At 42.0% G+C, this 22,170-nt stretch overlaps 5 protein-coding genes across 12 annotated transcripts; 2 read left to right on the top strand and 3 right to left on the bottom strand.

Annotated features, from left to right (window-relative positions):
• The first annotated feature begins 134 nt into the window (after positions 1–134).
• On the top strand, positions 135–6,379 carry LOC135168796 (Fanconi anemia group D2 protein homolog). Its single transcript, XM_064133328.1, has 4 exons — positions 135–3,371; positions 3,453–4,259; positions 4,369–4,932; positions 5,096–6,379. Exons 1-4 carry the CDS (start codon positions 447–449, stop codon positions 5,234–5,236), a joined length of 4,437 nt encoding a protein of 1,478 aa, XP_063989398.1. The 5' UTR covers positions 135–446; the 3' UTR covers positions 5,237–6,379.
• On the bottom strand, positions 5,675–7,432 carry LOC135168867 (transport and Golgi organization 2 homolog). The gene is made up of 4 exons (XM_064133470.1): positions 6,984–7,432; positions 6,416–6,677; positions 5,955–6,176; positions 5,675–5,885 (listed from the first exon to the last, which is right to left on the bottom strand). The coding sequence occupies exons 1-4, from the start codon at positions 7,123–7,125 to the stop codon at positions 5,675–5,677; spliced, it is 837 nt and encodes a 278-aa protein (XP_063989540.1). The 5' UTR covers positions 7,126–7,432.
• A 148-nt stretch (positions 7,433–7,580) lies between these two features.
• On the bottom strand, positions 7,581–9,932 carry LOC135168847 (NADH dehydrogenase [ubiquinone] 1 alpha subcomplex subunit 9, mitochondrial). Its single transcript, XM_064133439.1, has 7 exons — positions 9,722–9,932; positions 9,436–9,647; positions 8,988–9,281; positions 8,708–8,874; positions 8,370–8,498; positions 8,111–8,300; positions 7,581–7,974 (listed from the first exon to the last, which is right to left on the bottom strand). Exons 1-7 carry the CDS (start codon positions 9,759–9,761, stop codon positions 7,786–7,788), a joined length of 1,221 nt encoding a protein of 406 aa, XP_063989509.1. The 5' UTR covers positions 9,762–9,932; the 3' UTR covers positions 7,581–7,785.
• Positions 9,933–10,747: 815 nt separating this feature from the next.
• Positions 10,748–19,464, top strand: LOC135168811 (serine/threonine-protein kinase Tao). Of its 8 annotated transcripts, none has more exons than XM_064133355.1 (7): positions 10,748–10,831; positions 12,797–13,267; positions 13,381–13,729; positions 13,877–15,039; positions 15,241–15,738; positions 15,829–16,085; positions 16,201–19,464. In XM_064133355.1, exons 2-7 carry the CDS (start codon positions 12,962–12,964, stop codon positions 16,319–16,321), a joined length of 2,694 nt encoding a protein of 897 aa, XP_063989425.1. In that variant the 5' UTR covers positions 10,748–10,831; positions 12,797–12,961; the 3' UTR covers positions 16,322–19,464. The 8 variants fall into 8 exon arrangements, with proteins under 8 accessions (XP_063989425.1, XP_063989430.1, XP_063989426.1 ...); XM_064133360.1 differs by having other exon boundaries at positions 10,783–10,831; positions 12,806–13,267; XM_064133356.1 differs by lacking the exon at positions 10,748–10,831 and adding an exon at positions 11,053–11,194 and having other exon boundaries at positions 12,691–13,267.
• LOC135168866 (protein NipSnap) lies at positions 19,067–21,246 on the bottom strand. The gene is made up of 5 exons (XM_064133469.1): positions 21,011–21,246; positions 20,401–20,580; positions 20,138–20,306; positions 19,739–20,006; positions 19,067–19,474 (listed from the first exon to the last, which is right to left on the bottom strand). The coding sequence occupies exons 1-5, from the start codon at positions 21,091–21,093 to the stop codon at positions 19,326–19,328; spliced, it is 849 nt and encodes a 282-aa protein (XP_063989539.1). The 5' UTR covers positions 21,094–21,246; the 3' UTR covers positions 19,067–19,325.
• Between the last annotated feature and the right edge of the window lie 924 nt (positions 21,247–22,170).

The following is a 22,170-nucleotide window of genomic DNA, read 5'->3' as shown; positions in this document are numbered from 1 at the left end:
TTTCATTTAATATTAAATAAATAATGAAAAGCCAGCATGAGTTTGGCAGACACCCCAGAATCTGCATGTGGCGCCCTCCCTCTTCTCGGGTGAGGCGCTACCCTGCTGCTGGCGTACGTCAAACCGCCAGAACTGAGCCGCCACTTTAGTACATCCTCTTTGATCGAGGGAGACGAGATAGAACATGTTTATTGTTATTTATTATTTGATAAACTTTTGGCCAGTTTTCGCGGTGTGTTCATTGCAGGATCGACAAAACGATTCGTCAGAAATGGAGTAAAAAATAAAGTAATGCAATATTTCAAGAAATAATAGTTGTTTTGGCAGGTGCTTGTTGCACTCTATATGAAATGAGATAATAAATAATAACAATCAGAACTGAAGGATACTTCTACTATTAAAAATAAATATTTAAAAAACTACTAAATCCCACGACTATCACGAGGATGGATCGACGCAGACTCAAGCCGAACCGAGGCCTCCACCAGAGCCTTCTACCTCCCTCGACCTCGACCACCTCTGAGGCCCCAGAATCGGTGGACATGTTCAGTTCATCCCATCGAACAACCACATCCTCGCAGAGACAGTCAAGTCTAGAGCTCCTCAGGAAGCGAACGCAGACTCCAACGTCTACTGACGAGAACTCTCCGACCAGCCAGAAGCGGCCGAGGCAGACGGGTGAATCAAGTTTTCCCTCGAAGATCCCGAAGCTAGAGAGGGATGTGGAGAAACATCAACTTGCCCAAGATATGGAGAGAGCGTCCCAATTAGGCAGGTCCAGCTCCAGACGTGGGGGAATCGCGTCCGAAGCCCGAATGAATCCGAAAGAGATTCCCCAGGTGTCACAAGGAAGGGAGAAGCGAAGGGAAGTTCCCCAGGTGCCTGAGAGACGAGAAAATCCGAGGGTAAGCTCTCAGGTGCCTTCCCAGCTGTCCAGCAGACGGGTCACTCCATCAAAATCCTTGAGACTCCATGAGACATTCTCCCAGAAACCCTCACCCTTGAAAAGTCGCGACCACAGGTCGTTCAAACGTCTGTCGCCTCCAGAGAGTGACAAAGAGAATCAAATGTCTATTTCCAAGTCCCGAACCGCCAGGGCAATTCTATCAGACGATTCAGATGAGGAACTCCCCATTCAACGAGAGAAAACACTTCTGGAGAAATTTCTGGACAAGTCTGGGATCAAGCCTTCCCTGGAGAGCGAGGATCAGTACTCGATATCAGCGAACCCAGCTAGAGTCGTGAAGAAAATTCAGGAGGTCCTCTCCAGTGGGGAATTCACGAAGGCCGCCGTAATTGATGACTGGGAGAAGAGTTTAGAAGATGTCGGTACCATCAAGAAGTACCTCAACCCCACAGTGATGGAGCAGGAGACACTGGCGTCCTTGAATAATGCATCTCTAGCCAGGATCCTTCTCCAAGTCCCTCTCATCCAGACTGAGGTCCTCAGCTCTCTCTTACGACGCCTGAACGAGGAGGTACTCTGTGCGGAATCTTTGGAAAACGTTCCCTGGGCATTTACTCTCCTCTCCCAATTGCGGTTCCTGGAGATCGTGGCGGACGCTGACGCTATGACAACCAGTTTCGAGGAACTGCTGGAGTCCTCTCCGGGATGGTTCCAGCGAGAGCTCATTGCCTTTCTCCCTGACATCGTGACTGATTCTCATCATCAGGGAATTGCTGACATACTCTGCAAACTCATGGAGACTGACAGTGACCTCAAGGGGGTTATCCTGGGATGCATTACCGGCCTGACACTGGGGAAGGAGTACCTCGAGGAGTTGAGAAATAAAGTCTTGCTGATTATGCAGGAGAGCGCTGAAATTTCCGAAATTCCTTCAATGGTGAAGTTCTGCCTTTACGAGTGTCCCAATGTCGAGGTGTATCAAAAGGTCCTCAGGGTCGTGAGGGACCTGGAGCTTCAGCCAAATGAGAATACGAATGCTGAGGAGTACTTCACGAGTCAGATGATGGTTGTCAATGCTCTCAAGATGACGTTTATCATGACGAAGACAGCGGCTAAGGCAGCTCTGAACATCGTCGCAGAAGTCTCCAACGATAAACCGAAGGCCCTGGAGCTGGTTATGGTGCTGGTGCTGTGCAGGGACACTTTGAAGAAGAAGTTCGCTGAGAATGTCTTCAGGAAACACGTCAAGACTGGGTACTACAGGGCAAGTCTTCTGTCCTCTTTCTATCGTGATTACGAACAGGTCGCGAAGGACTTCCAGGTAACAGCCCTAAACCTCGCCAGTGGTCTCCTCAAGTCCGAAGATCAGACCTTTGTGAACTTCGCCAGCGAATGGTTTAGGTATCAGTTTATGGCGCATAGCAAGGTCTACCTCCTGCAGACCGAGATAATCAATAAATTGATACTGCTGATGGGAAACAATGATCATACTGCTAAGCACGCCCTCTCGGTTCTCTGCAAGATGACAGAAAATCCTGATGAGAAGGATCAGCTGCAGAGGCATTGCAATGAGCTGACAGTACTCATGGAGAAGATCGATAAGTTCGATTTGGAGGAGGTGGGGACCATGAACGATCTGCTCTACGCCCTCTGTGGAAGCTCCAATAGTTCGGAGGCACTCAGGGACGACCTGTTCATTCTCCTTCAGAAGCAGCTGTCGAATACTGATGCTATGATCAAGTGCAAGGGGGTCGTGGCTGCAGTGATGGCGATAAAGCATTTGGTGAGGAATCAGGAGGATTTCGGTGTGGCTGGGGAGATCCTGAAGAAGCTCGAGGTCAGCACGAGAGACTGTCCCCGGGGTAAAGCCCTGTTTTACGACAAAATAGGACAGATCATAGCCAACGACAGAAGCATAAATCACGATTTCGTCAAGGAACTGACCACTGCCTGCGAGGATACACTCGTCAGCAATTACATGACCGAGAGAGAGACTTATCGAGGAGATCTGGTCCCCCGTTTTTGTTTGAATACTACCCAGGATGATAGCTCTGATCCTGACATGTTCATTCACTTTGGAGATAGCAAGTACGCGGCGATTGCTCCTTGTTTATTCAGACTTGTGAGGATTGGGTATGTTCACATCAGTGAAAATCATGATCTAGACGAGGTGAGCGCTGTCCTGGGGACTGGCATTATGATGCCCAAGGATATGGATATTCCTGACACAAGGACTCTGGATCTAATGTTCTACTGTATCAACTGGTACAGGGAATTGATCAGTGCTTACATCACTGAGGAGGGATCGTTGATGAAGAAGCAGGTTGTGCAGAGGCTGGATGATCTCATGTTGCTGCAGGGGGAACTCAGCAGTTTACTACCTCTGGCCGAGCCCAGGTATCAGCCACCTCCCTGCTACTTCCACAAGTTTCCACCCCCAGCGTTCAATCGAATGGAGAAAAAAGTTTGATATTCTTTTATTTAAGATACAAAAAGAAAAGGAAACAATAAAAAAAATAATATGCATGTACTACATTTCCTCCAGGTAGGTAAAAAGGCTGGTAAGAAGAAGGATTCTGATAAGAATACAACAGCTGCTGGGACCATTCCTGAGTGGGAGTCTTGGGAGAATGGCTCCCTCATGACCATCAAGAACCCCATGTACTTCAGAAGACTCGATGCCACTATCGTCCACTTCCTGGACGCCGAGATCAGCAGCGACTTGACTCCAAGACACGTTTGCTTCATCGTCAAGGAATTGTCCTCGATGCTGGACGACGACAGCATCGCCAATCAGAACTTCATCAAGCAACTCGTGGAGCTGCTTCCCAAGATCATGACGAAGCTGAATCACTTGGTTAACGAATTGAGGAATGACGATGATATCCAGCAGAAGCAGGCCGTCTGGCTCATTCTTTCGTTACTCGGTAAAATCTTCAACTGGAAGGGTTTCGACTCCGCCACACATTGGGGACTCCTCAGGGCAGGGCTCAGGGTTCTCGCTGGACAGGCGGATGAAGCTAACAGAAATCTCAAGTACTCGAGGGAACTGGTGGCTGCGGCTTACGACTACTTTGAGACTCTGATCGATGTCGCCAGGCAAATTCCTGTGGCTCATGCTCTTGTCAACGTGTGCAAAACTTTGATGAAACACTCGGAGACCTTCACTCGAGAGCAGAAGGACAGGCAAGCCAAGATGGCTTATACATTTTTGTGCGTAGAGTGGGCTGATGACAAACACCTGGGGAGCCTTTACAAAGCCGCTGTAATTGGGCTGCTAAAGGACTGGATGGATCATGAGCCGAATGCTTTGAGAACGGTTTCTGAGACTCTTGAGTGGCTTCCAGAAGAGGTCAGACTTTATTTTTTAGCTCTTCAGGAAGAAATATATTACTGAATTTCTCTTTAATGCACTAAAAATTTACTATAAATTTACTCTGCAACAATTTGCTTCGAATTAGGTGGAAAAAATGGAGAGAACCACTGATAAACTAACAAAACTCCCAACGATCAACCGGGGAAACTTCCATTATCTCTTCCAAAAGCTCCTGGAAGGGCTTTTCAAAGGGGCAAAGGTCTCATTGGCAGATGCCCAGGGGGAAGTGCAGAAACTCCAGGTCTGGAAGGCTGTTGGAAAGAATGTCCAGGTGTTGGTGAAAGTCTGCAAGACCATTCCCACTCGGGGGACTCTGCTTAGTTACCTCAGACTCATGCCGAATATCCTGAAGATGCTTCTCAACGTGGGAATGCACACGCTGGAGCACAATCTCAGGTATCAACCTGAGGAGGTCACGGGCATTCTCAAGATGATGCAGATGGGTACGAGGTATCTCAATGCTGTCTGCTGTCACAGCACTGAGAGGAAGGATATGGCTCTGACCAAGCTCATTCCAACGGCCAAGATTATTCTCGAGCAGTTGGTGTACAGTGTCAAGGGGATGCTTGTTCTGAACAATAGCTCCACTGCTTTCTGGATGGGAAATCTCGTGAATAAGAATTTGGATGGACAAGAAATTCTCTCTCAAGTTTGTGGAATTTGTTTAATATAAAAAAATATTTATTTATTTATTCTCCAAAGTTGCCATTGAGGTTCATTGTTGCTTTAAAAATGAGGGACAAATCATACAGTTAATGAAGAATGAAAAATTTTTTTAAATGATTGCAGAATAATTATTTATTTTGTTGCAGAATTCGACAACTTCTGAAGAGCCCACCATTCCAGACATCAGCGCTGATAACAATGTGTCGAGTGGAGATGAGTCAGAGTCTGATATCCTTGAAGACGATGATGATATCAGTGATACTAAAGATGGGTCTATTGATAGCTAATTTTCGACGTTTTGTAAAATATTTCTTTGGGTATAAGTGGAGGGTACTCAGACGTCGAAATTAGTAATCTCTAGTTTGAGTTGACGGTTTAAGATGTGAGGGGATTATCTTTCGAACACAATTTAAATTAACTTTCCTTAGGCCTGGAGCCTTTACAACTTACAATTAAAAACATATGGAAAAAGCTAAACAGTCTTAAAGAGCAGAAAAATAGAGGAACTTATTAATTAATTATTCGATGTATATAATACTTAATCGAGATCAAAAGCTCTCTTCACAAATGTTTTTTTATTTCGGCTGTTAAAAATTATTTTACATAAAATATTTGACATTTACATAAATATTTGAGATTATAAAATATTTTTCATTGCGGAACATGGGAAACCCATCGAGATAATGCTCGATAGACCCCCCCCCCCATTTCTTAATTAAACAATGTCATTCGAGAGATGTAATAAAATGCTGACGACTCCACGTTTTATCCTCGTTCATAGTCTCCTCGACAAATGTGACTCTGTCTGATGCGTCTACAAGTATCACAGTGTGTGTTCTCGTACCATAATTACGCCCCTCTGACCGCACAAATATCGAGCAGAGAGCTTCGCTCTCTTCCTGGTGGATCTCCTCCATTACATCGTCCGGTAAATGCCTAAATTTCGGGCAAAATGGCCCAATTATTCCGTTGTATGTCTTATTTCATTGTGTTTGGTCTACTCACTGCTCGTTCGACTTGAGGAACTGGATGAGCTTCTCAATGAGCACCTTCTCCTGAACATCTTTGGAGTCGTCGATGATTTTCCTGAATTGTTCCTTTCCATGTATCACTTTTTTGTAAGGCGTCTCCACTGATGTGTTACCGAAACCCAGAATTGTATCGGTTACGGAGAGTTCCGGCCCTTTGCAGGTCCTGGAACTGCTTAAGAAGCTGACGTCAGCTGTTCTGGAAAAAAATAATTTACATCCGAAAAGAGGATGAATTATTATTGTTAAATGATTTCTGACTCTGGAGATCTTTAGAAATATAATTAGCTGAGAGAGAGGTCTCTTCTTTTTGTAATATTTTGTAATCAATAAAAGAGACGAATTGTTTTTGTACCGAAAGAACTATTCGCCGAAAAATATAAATCGTTATCAGAATCAGAATTCGACTGAAAATTAATCAATTCCCATTTTGTGTACCTCAAATCAAGAAGAACTAGCGTGTACGGATTGTACGTATTGAACTTCCTGTTTTCCTCGTACAAATTGCTCAAGTAGCTCTCCGTACTCTCCCTCGAGACAACGTAGTTCGTCACGAGGAAGCCACGGCCCTTCTTCAGAGTGTCTGCCGCGCCCTGATCGTCACTGGGTGGCTCAGATAGATTCAGAAGTACCCCGCCGCGGCCTTTCGTTGAAATCGCGAGCCAGGTGCCTCCCTCCTTCGTCGGCTCTTCGTCAGTCCCTGAGAAACCGAAAATTAATTAACGCGAATGCTTCCCCCTCTCTCTAATATAATAATCCTCCTCCCCCCGCCCCGTTTAACCTTAAAACCGTGTTTTCCCAAGACCAACAAATATGTAAAATTATTAAGAAAAATTTCAATTCCAATTTACTTAATTACCTGAACATCCAGAACTCAACAATTTTGTATCAAAAATATTTTTTCCATTTGTAAAAATCCTCTCGTCATTAACTAAATGTCTTTTGAACAATAAAATGGTCTTCAAAATATTTATTAATTGACTTTTTTTTCCACATTTCAATTTACCTCCTAGACAATCAGGATGATTTTCCCAGTAATACGCGGCCCTCGTCGGTCTCTGATAATTCTCATCTCTATTTGTTGCAACAATCAAACGATAATCCTTCCCAGTTGCGTTTGGATTCCGATAAATAAACAGAATGCACATTATTTTCGCCGTTTTTAATGCTTAATCGTGGAACAGTGATTAGCTCAGTCCTCCTCGATTCAGGAATTTGAGTTTTGAATGTGCAGTAGTTCTTTAACAGGGGCTCTCGCATTCGCCCGATTTATACTTGCGCACTGAAGATGGGGAGAAGTCTGATAAGAACTTGACAATTATCCGAGTGCAAATATGCGCACGGTAGTTGTCGGTGGATCTTGAGTTTGGTAGATTGTATATTTGTCAGGTGGTGAACGCCTCGCGCGTCACTGATTACTCGGTCTTGCTCGTTATCTTTTGTCGTGACAGCTACTACAGGACTAAGACCTGAATTGTGGTGTAGGATTTCCTTTTATTGAAAAGGACTAATGAGCCAATAAAAAAAGTAACCAGAGCATAAATACGTCACCGAATAAATTAAAATTGTAAAAGTAAGGATAGGGAAGAAATAAATGATGTAATTCATCTTCGCAACTCGCTGATATATTACATAAACTCCGATCGCAAGTGTCGCTACAAATTTTCTTCAATGATTTATAAACAAAGAGTAATAATAAGGTAGCAGTTGTAACAACCCCACCAGAAGGTGCAGATTGACCTTTATTCTGACTACAATCATGATGATTCGTAAATTTTTGACTTTATTTTGTTATTACAGTTGCTTTGTTAAGCTGGGCTCACGTTGATGGGCTTTGGTGGCTTGGGGTCTTGGAATTCACCGATGCTCTCCGTGTAGAAAGCCATTTGCTTGAAAGGTCTCAACTCCCAGGCTATTCGCGACTCCATTGTGCAGGGGGAAATGCCGATGTCCTCCAGGGTTGGGAGCTCGGGGACGAGAATGTCGGATGTGTGTTCCTAGGGAAATAAAAAATGAATGACATTTTTTTTTATGTCTGAGGAAATGAACAATTACATTTTTTTTTATGTCTGAGGAAATGAACAATTATGTCCATGATAATTAATAAATGCATTGATTCGATATTTTGAGTACCTTCTCCAAGCCATCCCAGTGGAGATTTCCCACTGGGTATCCTGGGCTCAGACCCTCAAACAGATTGACTTTTAATTTGAAAAAGGGGCAGTTCTTAAGGTCCAATCTCCTGTATCCATATTCTACCGCTTCTCTTCTGATCATGAAGTTCATCCAGTCGACGAGGTCTGCAAGTTTGTATCGCTGAGGACTGCAACAATGAAACGTAGAATTATTCGAGCGATTATTTTTGTCAGAGAGAGAGGAGGGGAGAGATTACCCAGCAAATTGATAAGTTTTTCCAGCCGTCGATGGGTCTCGCACTAGGGCAGTGATTCCAGCAGCCACGTCGCCAACCCAAATCGGTTGCTTTTCGGTTTTCTCACCCTTTTTCCACAAAGGAGTGCCCCTGAGATTGACGTTGCATTATTAAGTATTAAATAATTCTCAAAGAAGAGGATCAGAGACAAATATCAATGAACATTCCCTAACAACAAAAACGGATCAATAAAAAAAAATCATGAACATTTACGTCTATTCTGATTTTTTTATTCTATCGATTTTATTTTATTGTCAAGATTAAACAATTCAGGGACATAATGAGGTGAAAATAATTACCTCAAGTGCCTTCTCGGGAACGTACAGTAAACATTGATCCACCTGTCCTCCTGCCCATAGATCGTCGCAGGTCTGACGATGGTGGCCTCTGGGAATTCGGCCTTCACGGCTTGTTCACCCTCCCACTTCGACCTGAAGAACCCTGAGCCCTTTGGCAGGAGGATGGGCTGTGGAAATGTGAAACGAAATTGCCCCATAATAATTATTATCCATTTGGGAGCGTTAATAGTCTACATGAAAAAGATTTGTCGAGAAAAATCGACACTTTTAACGAATTCACCTCGGGATTTGGGCTGCAACTGAGGGCTGAGACATGAATAAACCTTTCGACCCCAGCTTCCTTCGCCAACCTGGCAAGTCTCCTCGCTCCATGAACATGAACATCATCGAACTTGAAGTTCTTCGTCTCCCAGTCACGTCCAATCAGATTAATCACGACGTTCGAGTACTTGATGCACTTTCTGATTGAATCCTCATCGGTGAGCTGGAAGGGGTGAAACAGAACTTGCCCCAGGTCTCCAGTGAGTTTTAGGCGCATAGAGCCATAGTGGTCGCCTCGATAGGGCAAAATGATCTGTTGAAAGAATACAATTGAACTCATTCTCGACAACTGCGGTTAATGACAGAAAATTCCATCTTTGGAATAATTGATAGGTTATGGCAGGTGTCAGGACATCCTCGGGGATTCTACCCCCAAGCCAGCGAATAATATTATTCATTTGACATACCTGGGTGCCAATTTTCCCCAATCGATTACAAAGGTAGCGCCCCAGGAAGCCAGTGTTACCGAAGACAGTGCAGACGATGCCATTGAATGAACTTCTTCCACCTGTTCCTCTCTTCAAAGACACGGTCGTTGGATTTTTTATTATTCGAGGTAGATCGGAGTACTGACAGTGCTGGAGGGCAACTGGAGCCAACGACAGGACAGTTTTCTTCTCTGGTCAATGAAATGAAGTGTGAAACTCAAAATATCCCAGTGGGTTTCTAAACAATTCATGTATTTTTACTTACGTGCAATTTGCAAAGCACTGAAGGAAGAAATAGCAGCCATTCTAATCAGCACTGATCCGGCTAATCAACAGTATCAATTGTCCACCCTCACAACATTCAAATGACAATCCCCACGTACTCCCTCGCGTTACCAACGCGAATTACCACTGAGACCTCGGTTTCCACGATTTTTCCACTCTCTGGAGGACCGAAAGCTTCAGGTAATTGTCATATGTTGTGATGTTACATAAAACGAGGTTAGGAAATTTAAAGGGGGGTATCCATGGAGTTAAAGGGACTCTGTCAACGACTGTTGTGAACTTTCGGAAATTTAAAAAGCAGGAAATGCTTTCCTCGGGGATTATGGGCGTTTGTTTCGACGATGCCAGGCTGGATTCAGCTTTCGGAAATTTTCTACTGCGGTTATGCGCTTTCTGCGGTAATTGGAGTTGGAGATTTCGTGGAGAAATCGGTACACCAGCTCCGATATTCGGACTACATGAGCTTTACGAATCTCGTTCTTGCGATTTGGCTTTTTGTTTTTCAGTAAATCGTCACACATTTTGGAGAACTTTATGGGGATAGTAGAATTTTTTTTGTGAGTTTTTGGAGTGTAAATGCACTTTCAATTTTTTGAAACGAATGAGAATTTTTTTACGATGTTTTTTTATTTTTTACAAGTTCCAATGGGCTTGACAGTGTTTTCACTGATTGATAGACCGTCACTGATTAATGGTACATTAATTAATGACAATACCACCACTGTCAATGCCATCACTGATGAGTAAAGAAGAAAGAAAAATTAAATCATAAACTGAAACAGAAAAAATTGTGAACAAATCCTGTAATAAATAGAAAAGTCCAGGAAATATAAATAAATACCTTATTAAACCTGGAAACTTACGAAAACCTTTCACTAGAAGTACAATAAATAGCATAAAGAGTCCAGGATTCTGTTCCTTCGATCCAAAGAAAAAAATAAAAATAATAAAAAATGAACAATCGTTCTTCCTCCACTCACCGCAAGTGTCAGCAGCTCCTCGAGCACCGCTGGCTCCCCCTCGTTGTCACCCAGCAACCACCGAAAATACACATTTTTTGCATATGGTCCCAAGTGTCGTGAGTCAATCGGTAGGTCTTCAACATTCCTCTCAATAAATAAACATCCCCGCCACCCGTTCGGTCGCATCTCCTCGGCTCCTTTCCGAATCCTCATCACGACGACATCAAAGCCCCAAACCCTAACACCTCTCGCCATCCAAATGACGTATCAAAGCTAGCTACATGTACACAAATACACCATCCCCATTCCATAATCCATATTGTGCATCCGGCTGCAAACAATCATCCCCGCGGATCGCAGCTCCTCGTCACCAACAATTATCTCCGGAAAAGCGAAACAAAGTGTTGGTGATTTGTGCTCGGAGGAGTGTGTGAACGATTTCGTGTTCACGTTTCGTCAGGGCGTGTACATGCATAACAGATACATATACGGTGAGAGTAAGAGAATTTCCCTCAAGTTGTCGATAGTTTCGTGAGAAAAATAGATAATGAGCCCTGAAGAGTGGGAATGACGTCGCAATTGTTCCCTTGATGTTGCATACCAAGAGAAAGAAATCGGGAAAAGGGGCCATAAAAAAAATGACTGATGTTTTCTGTCTATGTTTGCCCGTGAAAGGGTAGGACCAAACCTATCATCCCGACCAGACAATCCGCGCGCGCATGTCTCAGCTCACGTTATCGCCATTTTGTAGGTGAATATAAGTTGAGTGAAAAAAAGAGTTTTGACTTCAAGTTCAGTGGATTATTATCGAGGTATCAATCGAGTAGATGATGTTGGGATTGGCATGGGGCTTGATTGGGTTATTGATTGATGAGAAGAGGGTGAAGGTGAGGGGAATTTGTGAGGGTTTTTATTCCGGGTGGGAGAGGGAAACGTGAAGTTTATTGCACGCAAGTGTTGGGTATTTGGGAGAATTGCAGGAAAGGGAATAACAGAGGAAGGTGGGAAGGAGATGATGAGGTTTTGATTTTTTCTGGATTCCTTGGGGAAGAGCTGGAACCTTGAAGATCGAATTTGATTGGCGTTTTTGGAGAATTCCGAGTAGCTTTGGTGTGAGAGTTTTGGATTTTTTTTGTGGAGAGGATTCGATTATTTGGGCCTTTGGGGGAATTGAAGGGCTTGAATAACAGAGGCGAAGGGAATAATTGAGGAACGTTGAGACGAGATTATTAGCTTTAATTGTTTTTTGTAGATAAGGGTTGGGCCTGCGATTACATGGAATTGAAAGGATCTGACAGGGGAAGTTTTCGATGATTTTTTCTCAAAAATTTTCCTCTGAGACGAACTGACTTTTAGATTTTTTCAATTCAGTGAATTAAACTATTATGAAAATTCAATGTCTTTATTTCAATTACTTCTCTAATTTCTTTCTCTTCAGGGCTAACCATATACGAATGAAAGCAATGCTATTATTTATTCATTTTCATTCGATTTTAAAATGACATATTTTTTACGATGACAATCGTTAGTGACCAAACTGATTACATTTTCCACACAATTTTCGCTCTCTTCTGTATATTTTTTAACCACAGTCACTCCAGGATATGTGTCACGACATTCCTAGGAATGACGTGACCAAACTGTACAGTTTAACAAAAATTACTACCTCCTTGAGGGGAATCGAATTTAGTAGCGGATCAGTGAAACCTTATCAAGAGCTCGATATTTTTTTAACAAATGTTACGGTTGGAACGGATCAAATGTCGTATTAAATTCGGGAAAAATCAGTGAATTCCACTCTGCGGATCTCGAGTTATCGACCATTAAAAGGGGACTTTGTTATCACCCCTTTCCGAAGTCCCATTTCCTATTGTTTACAACTGTGCAGTTATCTTGTTAACGAGTGATTCTAGACGAAAATTGGATAATACATTTTTTGCAGAAAATTTTCTCAGTTGGAAAAAATATCTCGTGACATTTTTTCCAGAGATCGACCGTTATCGAGATAATTTCAAGTTTAACAAGCGAATAATTGGCTATTCTACCTCTGCAACTTTGACCACCAGTGATTATTTCAGTGGAAATGTTCCTAGGGATTCCAGAGTGACGAGGGACTAGGACAGAGCGGATGATGGACTGACAGGGAAACCAAAGTAGAACACATGAGAAGAGAGTAAAGGAATTCACTCGGTGGTGGGGTGGAGCCAATTAATCTTGAAAAAGATAATAGACATTTGGGTGAATCCGATACAGCCAAAATGCCTGCTATACCCAGGCCTGGTAGTCTCAAGGATCCCGAGGTTGCCGAGCTCTTTGGCAACTACGATCCTGAGAACATATTCGAGGATCTCAGGGAAATAGGGCATGGAAGCTTTGGGGCTGTTTATTATGCACGATGCCTACTCACCAACGAAATCGTTGCCATCAAGAAAATGACCTATTTGGGAAAGCAGACTGTCGATAAGTGGCACGACATACTCAAGGAGATAAGATTCTTGAGACAGCTGAACCATCCTAATACTATTGAGTATAAGGGCTGTTATCTTAGGGATCATACAGCATGGGTAAGATTTGCTTCATATAATCAAAAAATGGGTGAAGTTTGCACGGTTCAACAATCAACTTCTCACATGAAAAATGTACATTTGGTCTCACTGAATGCTTAATAACTTTCCAGCTTGTTATGGAGTATTGTGTTGGCTCAGCCTCCGATATCATTGAAGTACACAAACGAGCGCTAAAAGAGGCCGAAATAGCAGCAATTTGTGAGGGTGTACTGCGTGGCTTGCACTACCTCCACTCTCTTGGCAGAATACATCGTGATGTCAAAGCTGGAAATATACTGTTGACTGAAAACGGCACTGTCAAACTCGCTGACTTTGGCTCCGCCAGCATAAACTGCCCGGCCAACAGTTTCGTGGGGACACCATACTGGATGGCACCAGAAGTTATTCTGGCCATGGACGAGGGACAGTACGATGGCAAAGTCGATGTCTGGTCGTTAGGAATCACGTGTATAGAATTGGGTAGAGTATTGTTTAATTTTTTTTACTTCATTCTTCATTTTTCCAGTTCCTTTTTATCCATCTTAACTTCCTGCTTGTTATCACAATGTTGAGAGATTATGGGAATAATTTTTTTCTTCCCATTAATGATTGTTTTTCCTTTCACAGCGGAGAGGAAGCCACCGTATTTCAACATGAATGCTATGAGTGCGCTGTATCATATTGCTCAGAATGATACACCAACGTTAAATTCCCCAGACTGGTCTGATGTTTTTGGAAACTTCGTGGAAGTCTGTTTGACGAAGAGTCCTAATGATAGGCCATCATCTGGGGAGTTATTGTCGCATGGATTCGTAACAAAAACACGTTCCCCCCAAGTCCTGATCGACCTGATTCAGCGTACAAAAGGAGCAGTTCGTGAAGTGGACAACCTGAACTACCGTAAAATGAAGAAAATCCTGATGATAGATGCGTGCGAGAGTGAGAGTCAAGTTGGCGATGCCGATGACACTCCAGACGAGCAAACAGGTGGTGACAGTAGCAAGAGTAACTCAATAACATCAGAGCACTCAATTCACTCGATGGGTGTGTCAGCGAGTTCCCAAAGTTCCTCGACCAATAGTCTACCACTGCCGAACGCGAACGAGGCCAATGACTATTCCTCAGGCTCAGCGAGGAATCGCCACAAAATATCAGCCGGTGTCACTGCCAATTTACTGGAGCACGGTGCCAATAATTTTGCAACAATAAGAACAACGTCGATTGTTACTAAACAACAGAAGGAGCACATGCAGGAGGAGATGCATGAGCAGATGTCTGGGTACAAGAGAATGAGGAGGGAACATCAGGGAGCTCTTGTCAAGCTCGAGGAGCGATGTAAAATGGAAGTGGAGTCACACAAGCAACTGCTGGACAAGGAGTACGAGACACTTCTCCAGCAGTTTAGCAAGGACCTCGAGAAACTGCAGTTCAGGCATTTGCAGGAGCTTGAGAGGAAATTGAAGCAGAATCAAAATGCTGAGAAAAAACTCCAGAAGGAGATCGTCAGCAGGCAGGATGCGGATCGAAAGGCGTTGGAGACACAGCAGAAACGTGAGTACAAGGCGTACAAGGAGAGGTGGAAAAAGGAGCTCTCTCAGGATGAAGTAACACCCAAACGCCAACGGGATGCTACACTCCAGAGCCAGAAGGATAATCTTCGGCAGATGGAGGCGCAGGAAGAGCAGCGACTTGCTAGGGGACAGAGAGAATATCTTGATTTGGAGATACGAAAGTTTCGGAGAAAAAAATTCCTCATTTTTCATAGTCTCGAGCAGGAGCTCCTGCGTGAGGTGAGTTTGGCATAGCATTGGATGGAGTTTGACAGAAGGTTTTTCATTATTCAGATTTTTGTGGAAAATAAAAAATTGATTTCATTTCATTTTATTTCGCGGTATGAAAAACGTTATGAGCTCTTCATAAATCCCTCTCTAGCCGCTCATTTTCTCCATAACATTCCTCATTATCAATTTAAAAAATCTCTTGTTATCCAGGAACTCAATAAACGCCAACAACAGTTGGAGCAGGCGCACGCGATGCTGCTGAGACATCACGAGAAAACCCAGGAATTGGAGTACAGACAGCAGAGAGCGGTGCATTCGCTGAGAGAGGAGCAAATACAGCGGCAACATGCCACCGAGCTTTGCAATCAGCAGGAGTATATGCAGCGAGCTGAACGCGATCTGCGAAAAAAACATGCCCTTGAACTGAAGCAACAGCCCAAGAGTTTGAAGCAGAAGGAAATGCAGATTAGGAAACAGTTCAGGGAGACCTGCAAAATACAGACGCGTCAGTACAAGGCCCTCAAGGCCCAGATACTCCAGACGACGCCCAAGGACGAGCAGAAGTCGGTTATTAAGAAATTGAAGGAGGAGCAGAGGCGAAAGTTGGCATTACTCGGGGATCAGTATGAGCAGAGCATCGCGGAGATGTTACAGAAACAGAGCATCAGATTAGACGAATCACAGGAGGTCGAATGCCATCATCTTAAGGTAATTGTTCATTTGGTGGAAAATAGTTAATTTACTTCGCTTCGCCTCTTACAGCGATCTTAATGGAAATTATTTTTATTTATTTATTAGGAGAGGCTCAATTATGAACTAGAGATATTGATGGCATATCAGTCGAAAAACAAAATGCAGGCCGAGGCTCAGCGTAACCGTGAACGACGTGAATTAGAGGATCGTGTATCAGTGAGACGGGCTCTCCTCGAACAAAAAATGGAACTAGAGACTCAGGAATTCCTTCAAGAACGTAGCGAGAGAATACGTTTGTTGCATGAGAGACAGGAACGTGAGGTACAACAATTTGACGAGGAGAGTGCGAGAATTGGCTTTAGGTAACTATCAGTTCAATTAATTTACATTGATTTTCATTTGAAAAAATAGTGCGACACGTCCATCGCTTCCGGGAATTTTCCAAATATTTTTCATTACTTTTCTTTTTTATTTCAGTGCTCTAGCAATTGCCGAAGCATCTAAAGAGTCTTACCCGGACGACGAGAGCCTCAGTGGTTCAATGCTGAGTCTAGCCCACAGCAATAGCTCCACATCATTTCCTCCAAATAGTCTTTAATTACAATAATCGTCAATATACCTAATACGGCCACACGTTCAACAACGACTCGTGCACTACAATGAGTCGATAGTACAGTGGGACTAATTACTATTATTTCTTTAGTTTATTTTTTTTATATAGAAACTCGAGTCAGTAGTTAATTGGTAAAACGAAGATGAATTTTAAATACATTTGGGGATTCTTCTGTGAATATTTGTGGAGTGAGGTAGAAATTTCAGATGACCTTTTTAAACCGAGTTAATGAATCGTGATGAAGCAATTGGAAAAACCATGAATTTTTGGTCTTAGAGATATTTGCAAAATGAATATTTTTCGAGCTTGCAATTGCTGAATAAAAATATTCGACGTAATGCAGCCAATACCCTGAAAACTCCTGAATTGAGGTAAAATGTCAGAAAATAATTAATGATAGTTTCTTACAAAGAGGTCTACTGACATTTCTTCCCATAACAACTAGTTTCAAATATATTTACACAACAATCTGCTCTTTACCATTTCACCACTGGAGTTAACATTGACAAACTCACCGCAAGATTCATTATCCATTGAAAAGAAAGAAAAAGTCTCTGTATGAGAACGCTAGCGTAATTGTGTACGTGTGTAGTATCCTGTCGAGTCCTCCATTGAGAACAAATGACCTTCCTTTTAATAAATTACCCCCGCTCTTTCCTCGCCAACAGTGAAATGAATCCATAAAAATTGAGACGAAATGAAGAGAGACAGACTCCGACGACCACAATGGGATCCATTATCTGGCCATCATCTGCTTCGAGATCACTCCCTTGTATAATTTGTGTTCACGTAGTCGAATAATCGAGAATCAGTTGATTTGCGCCACCTCGTTCGCTCCCATAATTTTCGATCCGCACCAAGTCTTGTAACTGAGGTAGTCATTAGTGAAGTGGTGAGGGGAAAAGTAACTTCAAATACCCGAGTTCATTGTTCTGGATAAAAACGTCGAGAACGAGTGATCTTACAGACAATTTTTTTTTATTTTAAATTTAAAAAATTTCTTGACTTTCTCTTTACAGATCAGCATTCCTCGCGAATTTTTAAACAATCTGAACAATTAAATGCCCAATAGTTAATCGATGTTATCGCTCGTTGTTTTGAAACAAAAAAATCAAAATAGGAAAAAAAACCTTGGACTTTGCCACTTCATTACTGAACCAATCACAAATGAGGAAAAAAAATAATACTTTCCAATTTTGATCACCACATTGTCACAAATTTCCATTGAATACTTTAATCATAAGCGAGAATAACTCATCGATGTATTGTTGTAATGCCACATTGTGCCATCATGAATTACAACCATAATTCACGTAACAATTGGAATTACACTGAGGTGCAATACACTAAGTCGTGGGCTCGGTAATTTAACGAATGAAAATTTTTACGCTTAATTGTAATCAGTGTTCAATAACGAGCACATTAGGCTACAAAATTCTTTTTTATTACTCAATCTTCTGTTCAATAATTCCCTATTTTTTCTTTTAATATGCTGTGATGTTACTTGACAAAATTAAAAGAAAAAAAAAATTATTATAACAACAATCATCTGAATCTCAATGTTGTCGTCAAGCGTCGTGTACATAGTGTCTACCGACAATTTTATACGCAAAAGATGGGATTAATTGATTCACCGATTGATGATAAACGTTTTGAGAGGTCAGACAGCGTTTTAGGTAAAAAAATGATTTAATTAGGAAGAGTAACTAGTGACCAAAATAATTGGTCAACTCCAGTTGTGTTGATTACCACGAGAATGACATTTGTTTGTATTATAAGTAATTCCTGCGAGTATATATCAATCAACTATTAATAGATTAAATACAGTTCCATTAAGTGAAAGATAAAAAGCAAAAAGTAATTAACGATATGATAATAATATGATAATATTATCAGCAAAAACAATAATAATATTCTAACGATAGTACGATTAATAATTAATATTGCACTTTGCTATCCTCAAGGGGTTTAAACAGAGAGAGCTTGTTCGTCGGTGTTTGTAGGTCAGAGCGCATGTGAGAGGACTTTTTTCCGGGGACAGCCCTTTTTATTCTGTTGCGTAGGGAGAATTACCTCTAGTGGACGTTCTGCAGCGTTGAGATTTTTGGGGGAAGATTTTGAATGCGACACTGAGTTTAATTCGGGATAAAAATTATGACATTCCAAATTTTCAAATAGCAAGACGACAAATACATGCCATGTCAATTTATATTGATTTGAATTTTTCTTGTAATAATTAAATTAAAATCGGTAATTCACCGACTTGGTAACAACATTCTAATTTTTTCACTTTGACGTTAAGAATTTAAATGGATCTGTGAAACCGTCTGGTTTCTTCGCGCAACATTGATCAGATTTTTAAATAAATATGAAGCCAAAAAACGTTCAAAACTGCAAGACATCCACATTAGTAGATAGTTTTAATTAACGAACGATTGATTTCACCAGCTGAATTCGTGGACATTCCGGGCACTGGGCAATCCACGCTGACAACGGTAACAGATTACCGGGCTACATACCAAACAGCATGGCAAGAGCATTAAAAAATTGTTTGCAACGATTAAAATTCGCAGTGATAAGAAAAAGTAAAAAAAAAATCTCGTCATGGAAAATGTTATTTTGCATTTTGAATTAACTAGGGATAAATATATGGAAGAAACATTAGAAATGTTTTGTATTGGCTCTGAGCATTTGAGAAATCCTGTTTTGAGCAACGAAAAGATAATCAAATGAATGAGTAACAATATTTATTACATATTTTATACAAGTCTTCCCGTACATATCTTTTATTATCAACAACGATGATACAAGATTAATCAATTTCTATCCATTTATACATATATAAAATAAACGTAAATCAATTTCCAAAGGTTTTCAACAAAAGAGAAGGTAGACTTCGAGAAAAAAAATGATGCCTGATGGCACTTTACAAATTAAATTGACGTTTTCTTTGTGTTTCTTTCTTCAATCGTCTTTCTTTATTTTGAGTTTATTGGGTGGGGGAGAAGGACGTGGGGCGGAGAATGCGACAGTGCATCTCTCGGATAAGAGGAACTGTGTAGGCGACACACTCGTCCCAACCTGGGGAACGCCAGGCGCTCTCGCGTGTCTCTTTTCTTGATTGGAGATCCTTGTAGCCTGGGAATTATTATTTCAATGTCAGTGCTTTGAGAATTGACCCCACTTTTTTCTAATTTTTTTATTTTGCAATTTTTCGCCATTTTACGAGAGAGAAATCAAGATAAAAATTAAAATCTTTATAAAAGAAGTAAAAAAACAATTTTTTCTATCAAATGGGTTCAACAGAAAAGTTTAAAATATTTAAAAAATGGTTCAGTCAAAATCACTTCTTGAATAGCAATTTCATGTGTTAATTTGGAAAGTATAGAAATATCAACTCACACCAGATGTGATGAACATTATACAATCTCCCGATCTGGGAAAAATACCCAGCAAAAGGCTCGTCATTATTTCTCCTGTGATTAATGGCTCTAGCCCAGTTATTTCCCCACTCGATCATTGTGCCAGGTCTGAGTCGGTAGCTACGTATTTCGTAAATATTTGGTCCTGCTCGGTTAACGATTTGCGGCCAGAAGCTAAATGCCAGGAGATACTGGAGATGTCGAGAACGAAGATAATTGCCACGCTCCTTGAGTAATCGCTGATAAGACTGCAATGCGCCGAGAGAAAAAATACAGACTATTATGAGACAAGATTGCAGAATATTTAATAGATCTGAGCATATATTGAGAACTTTGTCTATTTAAAATATCTTGCAAACTATCCCTGCAATAATTGTACCTCGTCCTGCGATAAATGCAACTGTGCATGATCAATTTTCGAGTACCCCCCAGTGTACTGCCAAAGATGTATCGCCTGATCAAGATCGCCGACCTCGACCGTCCAGGAAGCCACCAGTTCGTGATTCAACTCGCCTTTCTTCGAGTGAATCAGGTCGACGTTTTCTTTGCTGCAATATCCAACAATCACCAACAAACATTGACGGTAAGAAAAATCATTCCATTAGTCGCTAGATTGATAGATAAGTGATAATTAGTAGTTACTAATTCTTGATATATTTGTCGTATGAGTCGGGTCGGATGTTATGCGTGTGCAGCGCATAAATGACCTCTTTGTCGGAGAGCATACGAGAGTGTGACTCCTTGGTGGGTTCCATCCTGCGGACACCGAGTTTGCTCAGCCAGCCCTCGCTCTCCTGACATGATGACGTTCTACTCACAAATCTGGGAGAATCAGAAAAAAAGCATTTGGAAAGTTAATTTATTTATTCACGAGACTAATGTGGAATTGTAGAGTATTCATTGAACGGAAGAAATTTTTTAATAAATCTGGCTATTCACTCCATCACATGTTTTCCTCCAGGACATTCATCTCCCAGATATACAAACCCTATCGTGCATCCGTCAGTCCAATATTGTTCCGTGAAGAGAACATTCAATTTAATTTGGCTCGAGCCCCTCGAGCGATGGCCACTTGCAAGCCCCTCTGAGAGGAAGTCTCTCCAGAAATAAATAAATAAATTGAACAGGCGAATCCATTCAACTGCAAAGGCCCCTTGTGAAATAATTAAAAGCCGCGAACCATGGTTATTCAATCCACACACAAAACAAAAATAAGGAGAAGTAAAAATAGGATGATTGTGATAATGTGTACCGAGTGGCCGTCAAGATCGGCAGATTTGTTTTTCCAATCACCGGCCCCGTGACTCTGCATGCCCCAATGACACCGGCGGCCATGATCACTCGATGATAAACAAATAACAGCCGTCAACAATAGCTCCAATAAAATAACTCAGTGTTTCTGTTGAAAAAAAACAATGGGCTCCAGAATGAAAAAGTCAACTTCTGGTTGAAGCGAGTCAGCTGCTACCCGATGTATATTTCGACAGACTGAAGGGGGTGGGGAAGGCTCCGAGGAGGGCTTTTGGAGTCTGCAGCGTCGCCAGTGGTTCAAGCGTCAACTCCAAAACTGTGGGAATTCCGTGAATACCCTTGGCACATGGTGACGACGATAATTCAGAGTTCTGCTTCGACGGTTGAGTCAAGAATTCAGTGATGGATTTAAAAAGCCCGCGTGACGAGATAAACAGCTGAGGGGAGACAATAATTAGCCAGTGGTGTGAAATATTGTTGAAGCTTAGTCGGTTGCAATCCAATGACAATCTGTGGTACGCTAAAAAATATCTGAGGTTTACGATTTGTAAAACTAGGTAAGTCACTCTTGACTGTTCCTGATTTTTTGATGAATCCCTTGACATCCAGGGAAGGTATCAACATTTTTATGACAATTTTTTGTCGAGGGAATTGGTTACCACAACAAATGTCATGACAAAAATTTTCCTATCCTCCTAGATTCGCAGCTATTGCTCAAAAACTCAGCTCAGAGACAGGTCAACTCATCTCGTTTTCCCTCTCCACTACTCGATCGTCGCCCTTCGTCGTTCTCCAGGACTTTACCATACACAATCCTACCCACACCTGATAACATCAAAATGGACATACACTCATCAATGAGCGACTGTTATCATCCCTTGACTCAGGTCATTAACATCGCCCACACGTCACCGACCTCCATAGAAACCTCCAAAAATGATCAAGCCCTCCCCTCGTCCTTCCCCCCCATTAACCGAGACCCCTACCTCGCGAGGCTCCCTCCACCCTCGAAAAACTCCTCACATGCATCCCCTCCTCATTCCACCCCATCGACCATGCGCACCCCAATTCCACCAATCACCTCCCCAATAAAAAGGTCAAGAAACGTCTGTAACTCCTCATGCAGTCTCCGCAGAGTTTCCTCCCCTGCCATTTCCCACC

Source organism: Diachasmimorpha longicaudata, chromosome 13 (assembly GCF_034640455.1).
Source record: "Diachasmimorpha longicaudata isolate KC_UGA_2023 chromosome 13, iyDiaLong2, whole genome shotgun sequence".
Taxonomy (NCBI): domain Eukaryota; kingdom Metazoa; phylum Arthropoda; class Insecta; order Hymenoptera; family Braconidae; genus Diachasmimorpha; species Diachasmimorpha longicaudata.
This window is presented reverse-complemented; position numbering and strand designations above follow the sequence as displayed.

Bases quoted from the DNA above. Each gene is read 5' to 3' on its own strand.
- LOC135168796 (XM_064133328.1), top strand. From the start codon at position 447: ATGGATCGACGCAGACTCAAGCCGAACCGAGGCCTCCACCAGAGCCTT. The intron at 4,260-4,368 runs GTCAGACTTTAT...GCTTCGAATTAG, and splicing joins TTGAGTGGCTTCCAGAAGAG to GTGGAAAAAATGGAGAGAAC. The intron at 4,933-5,095 runs GTTTGTGGAATT...ATTTTGTTGCAG, and splicing joins GACAAGAAATTCTCTCTCAA to AATTCGACAACTTCTGAAGA.
- LOC135168867 (XM_064133470.1), bottom strand. From the start codon at position 7,125: ATGTGCATTCTGTTTATTTATCGGAATCCAAACGCAACTGGGAAGGAT. The intron at 6,177-6,415 runs GTACACAAAATG...ATTTTTTTCCAG, and splicing joins CTAGTTCTTCTTGATTTGAG to AACAGCTGACGTCAGCTTCT. The intron at 5,886-5,954 runs GTGAGTAGACCA...CCCGAAATTTAG, and splicing joins TTCCTCAAGTCGAACGAGCA to GCATTTACCGGACGATGTAA.
- LOC135168847 (XM_064133439.1), bottom strand. From the start codon at position 9,761: ATGGCTGCTATTTCTTCCTTCAGTGCTTTGCAAATTGCAC. The intron at 9,282-9,435 runs GTATGTCAAATG...TTCTTTCAACAG, and splicing joins TGGGGAAAATTGGCACCCAG to ATCATTTTGCCCTATCGAGG. The intron at 7,975-8,110 runs GTACTCAAAATA...TTATTTCCCTAG, and splicing joins ACTGGGATGGCTTGGAGAAG to GAACACACATCCGACATTCT.
- LOC135168811 (XM_064133355.1), top strand. From the start codon at position 12,962: ATGCCTGCTATACCCAGGCCTGGTAGTCTCAAGGATCCCGAGGTTGCC. The intron at 13,268-13,380 runs GTAAGATTTGCT...ATAACTTTCCAG, and splicing joins TTAGGGATCATACAGCATGG to CTTGTTATGGAGTATTGTGT. The intron at 16,086-16,200 runs GTAACTATCAGT...TTTTTATTTCAG, and splicing joins AGTGCGAGAATTGGCTTTAG to TGCTCTAGCAATTGCCGAAG.
- LOC135168866 (XM_064133469.1), bottom strand. From the start codon at position 21,093: ATGGCCGCCGGTGTCATTGGGGCATGCAGAGTCACGGGGCCGGTGATT. The intron at 20,581-21,010 runs GTACACATTATC...TGATTCTCCCAG, and splicing joins CCGATCTTGACGGCCACTCG to ATTTGTGAGTAGAACGTCAT. The intron at 19,475-19,738 runs GTGAGTTGATAT...AATAATTCCCAG, and splicing joins TAATGTTCATCACATCTGGT to GCTACAAGGATCTCCAATCA.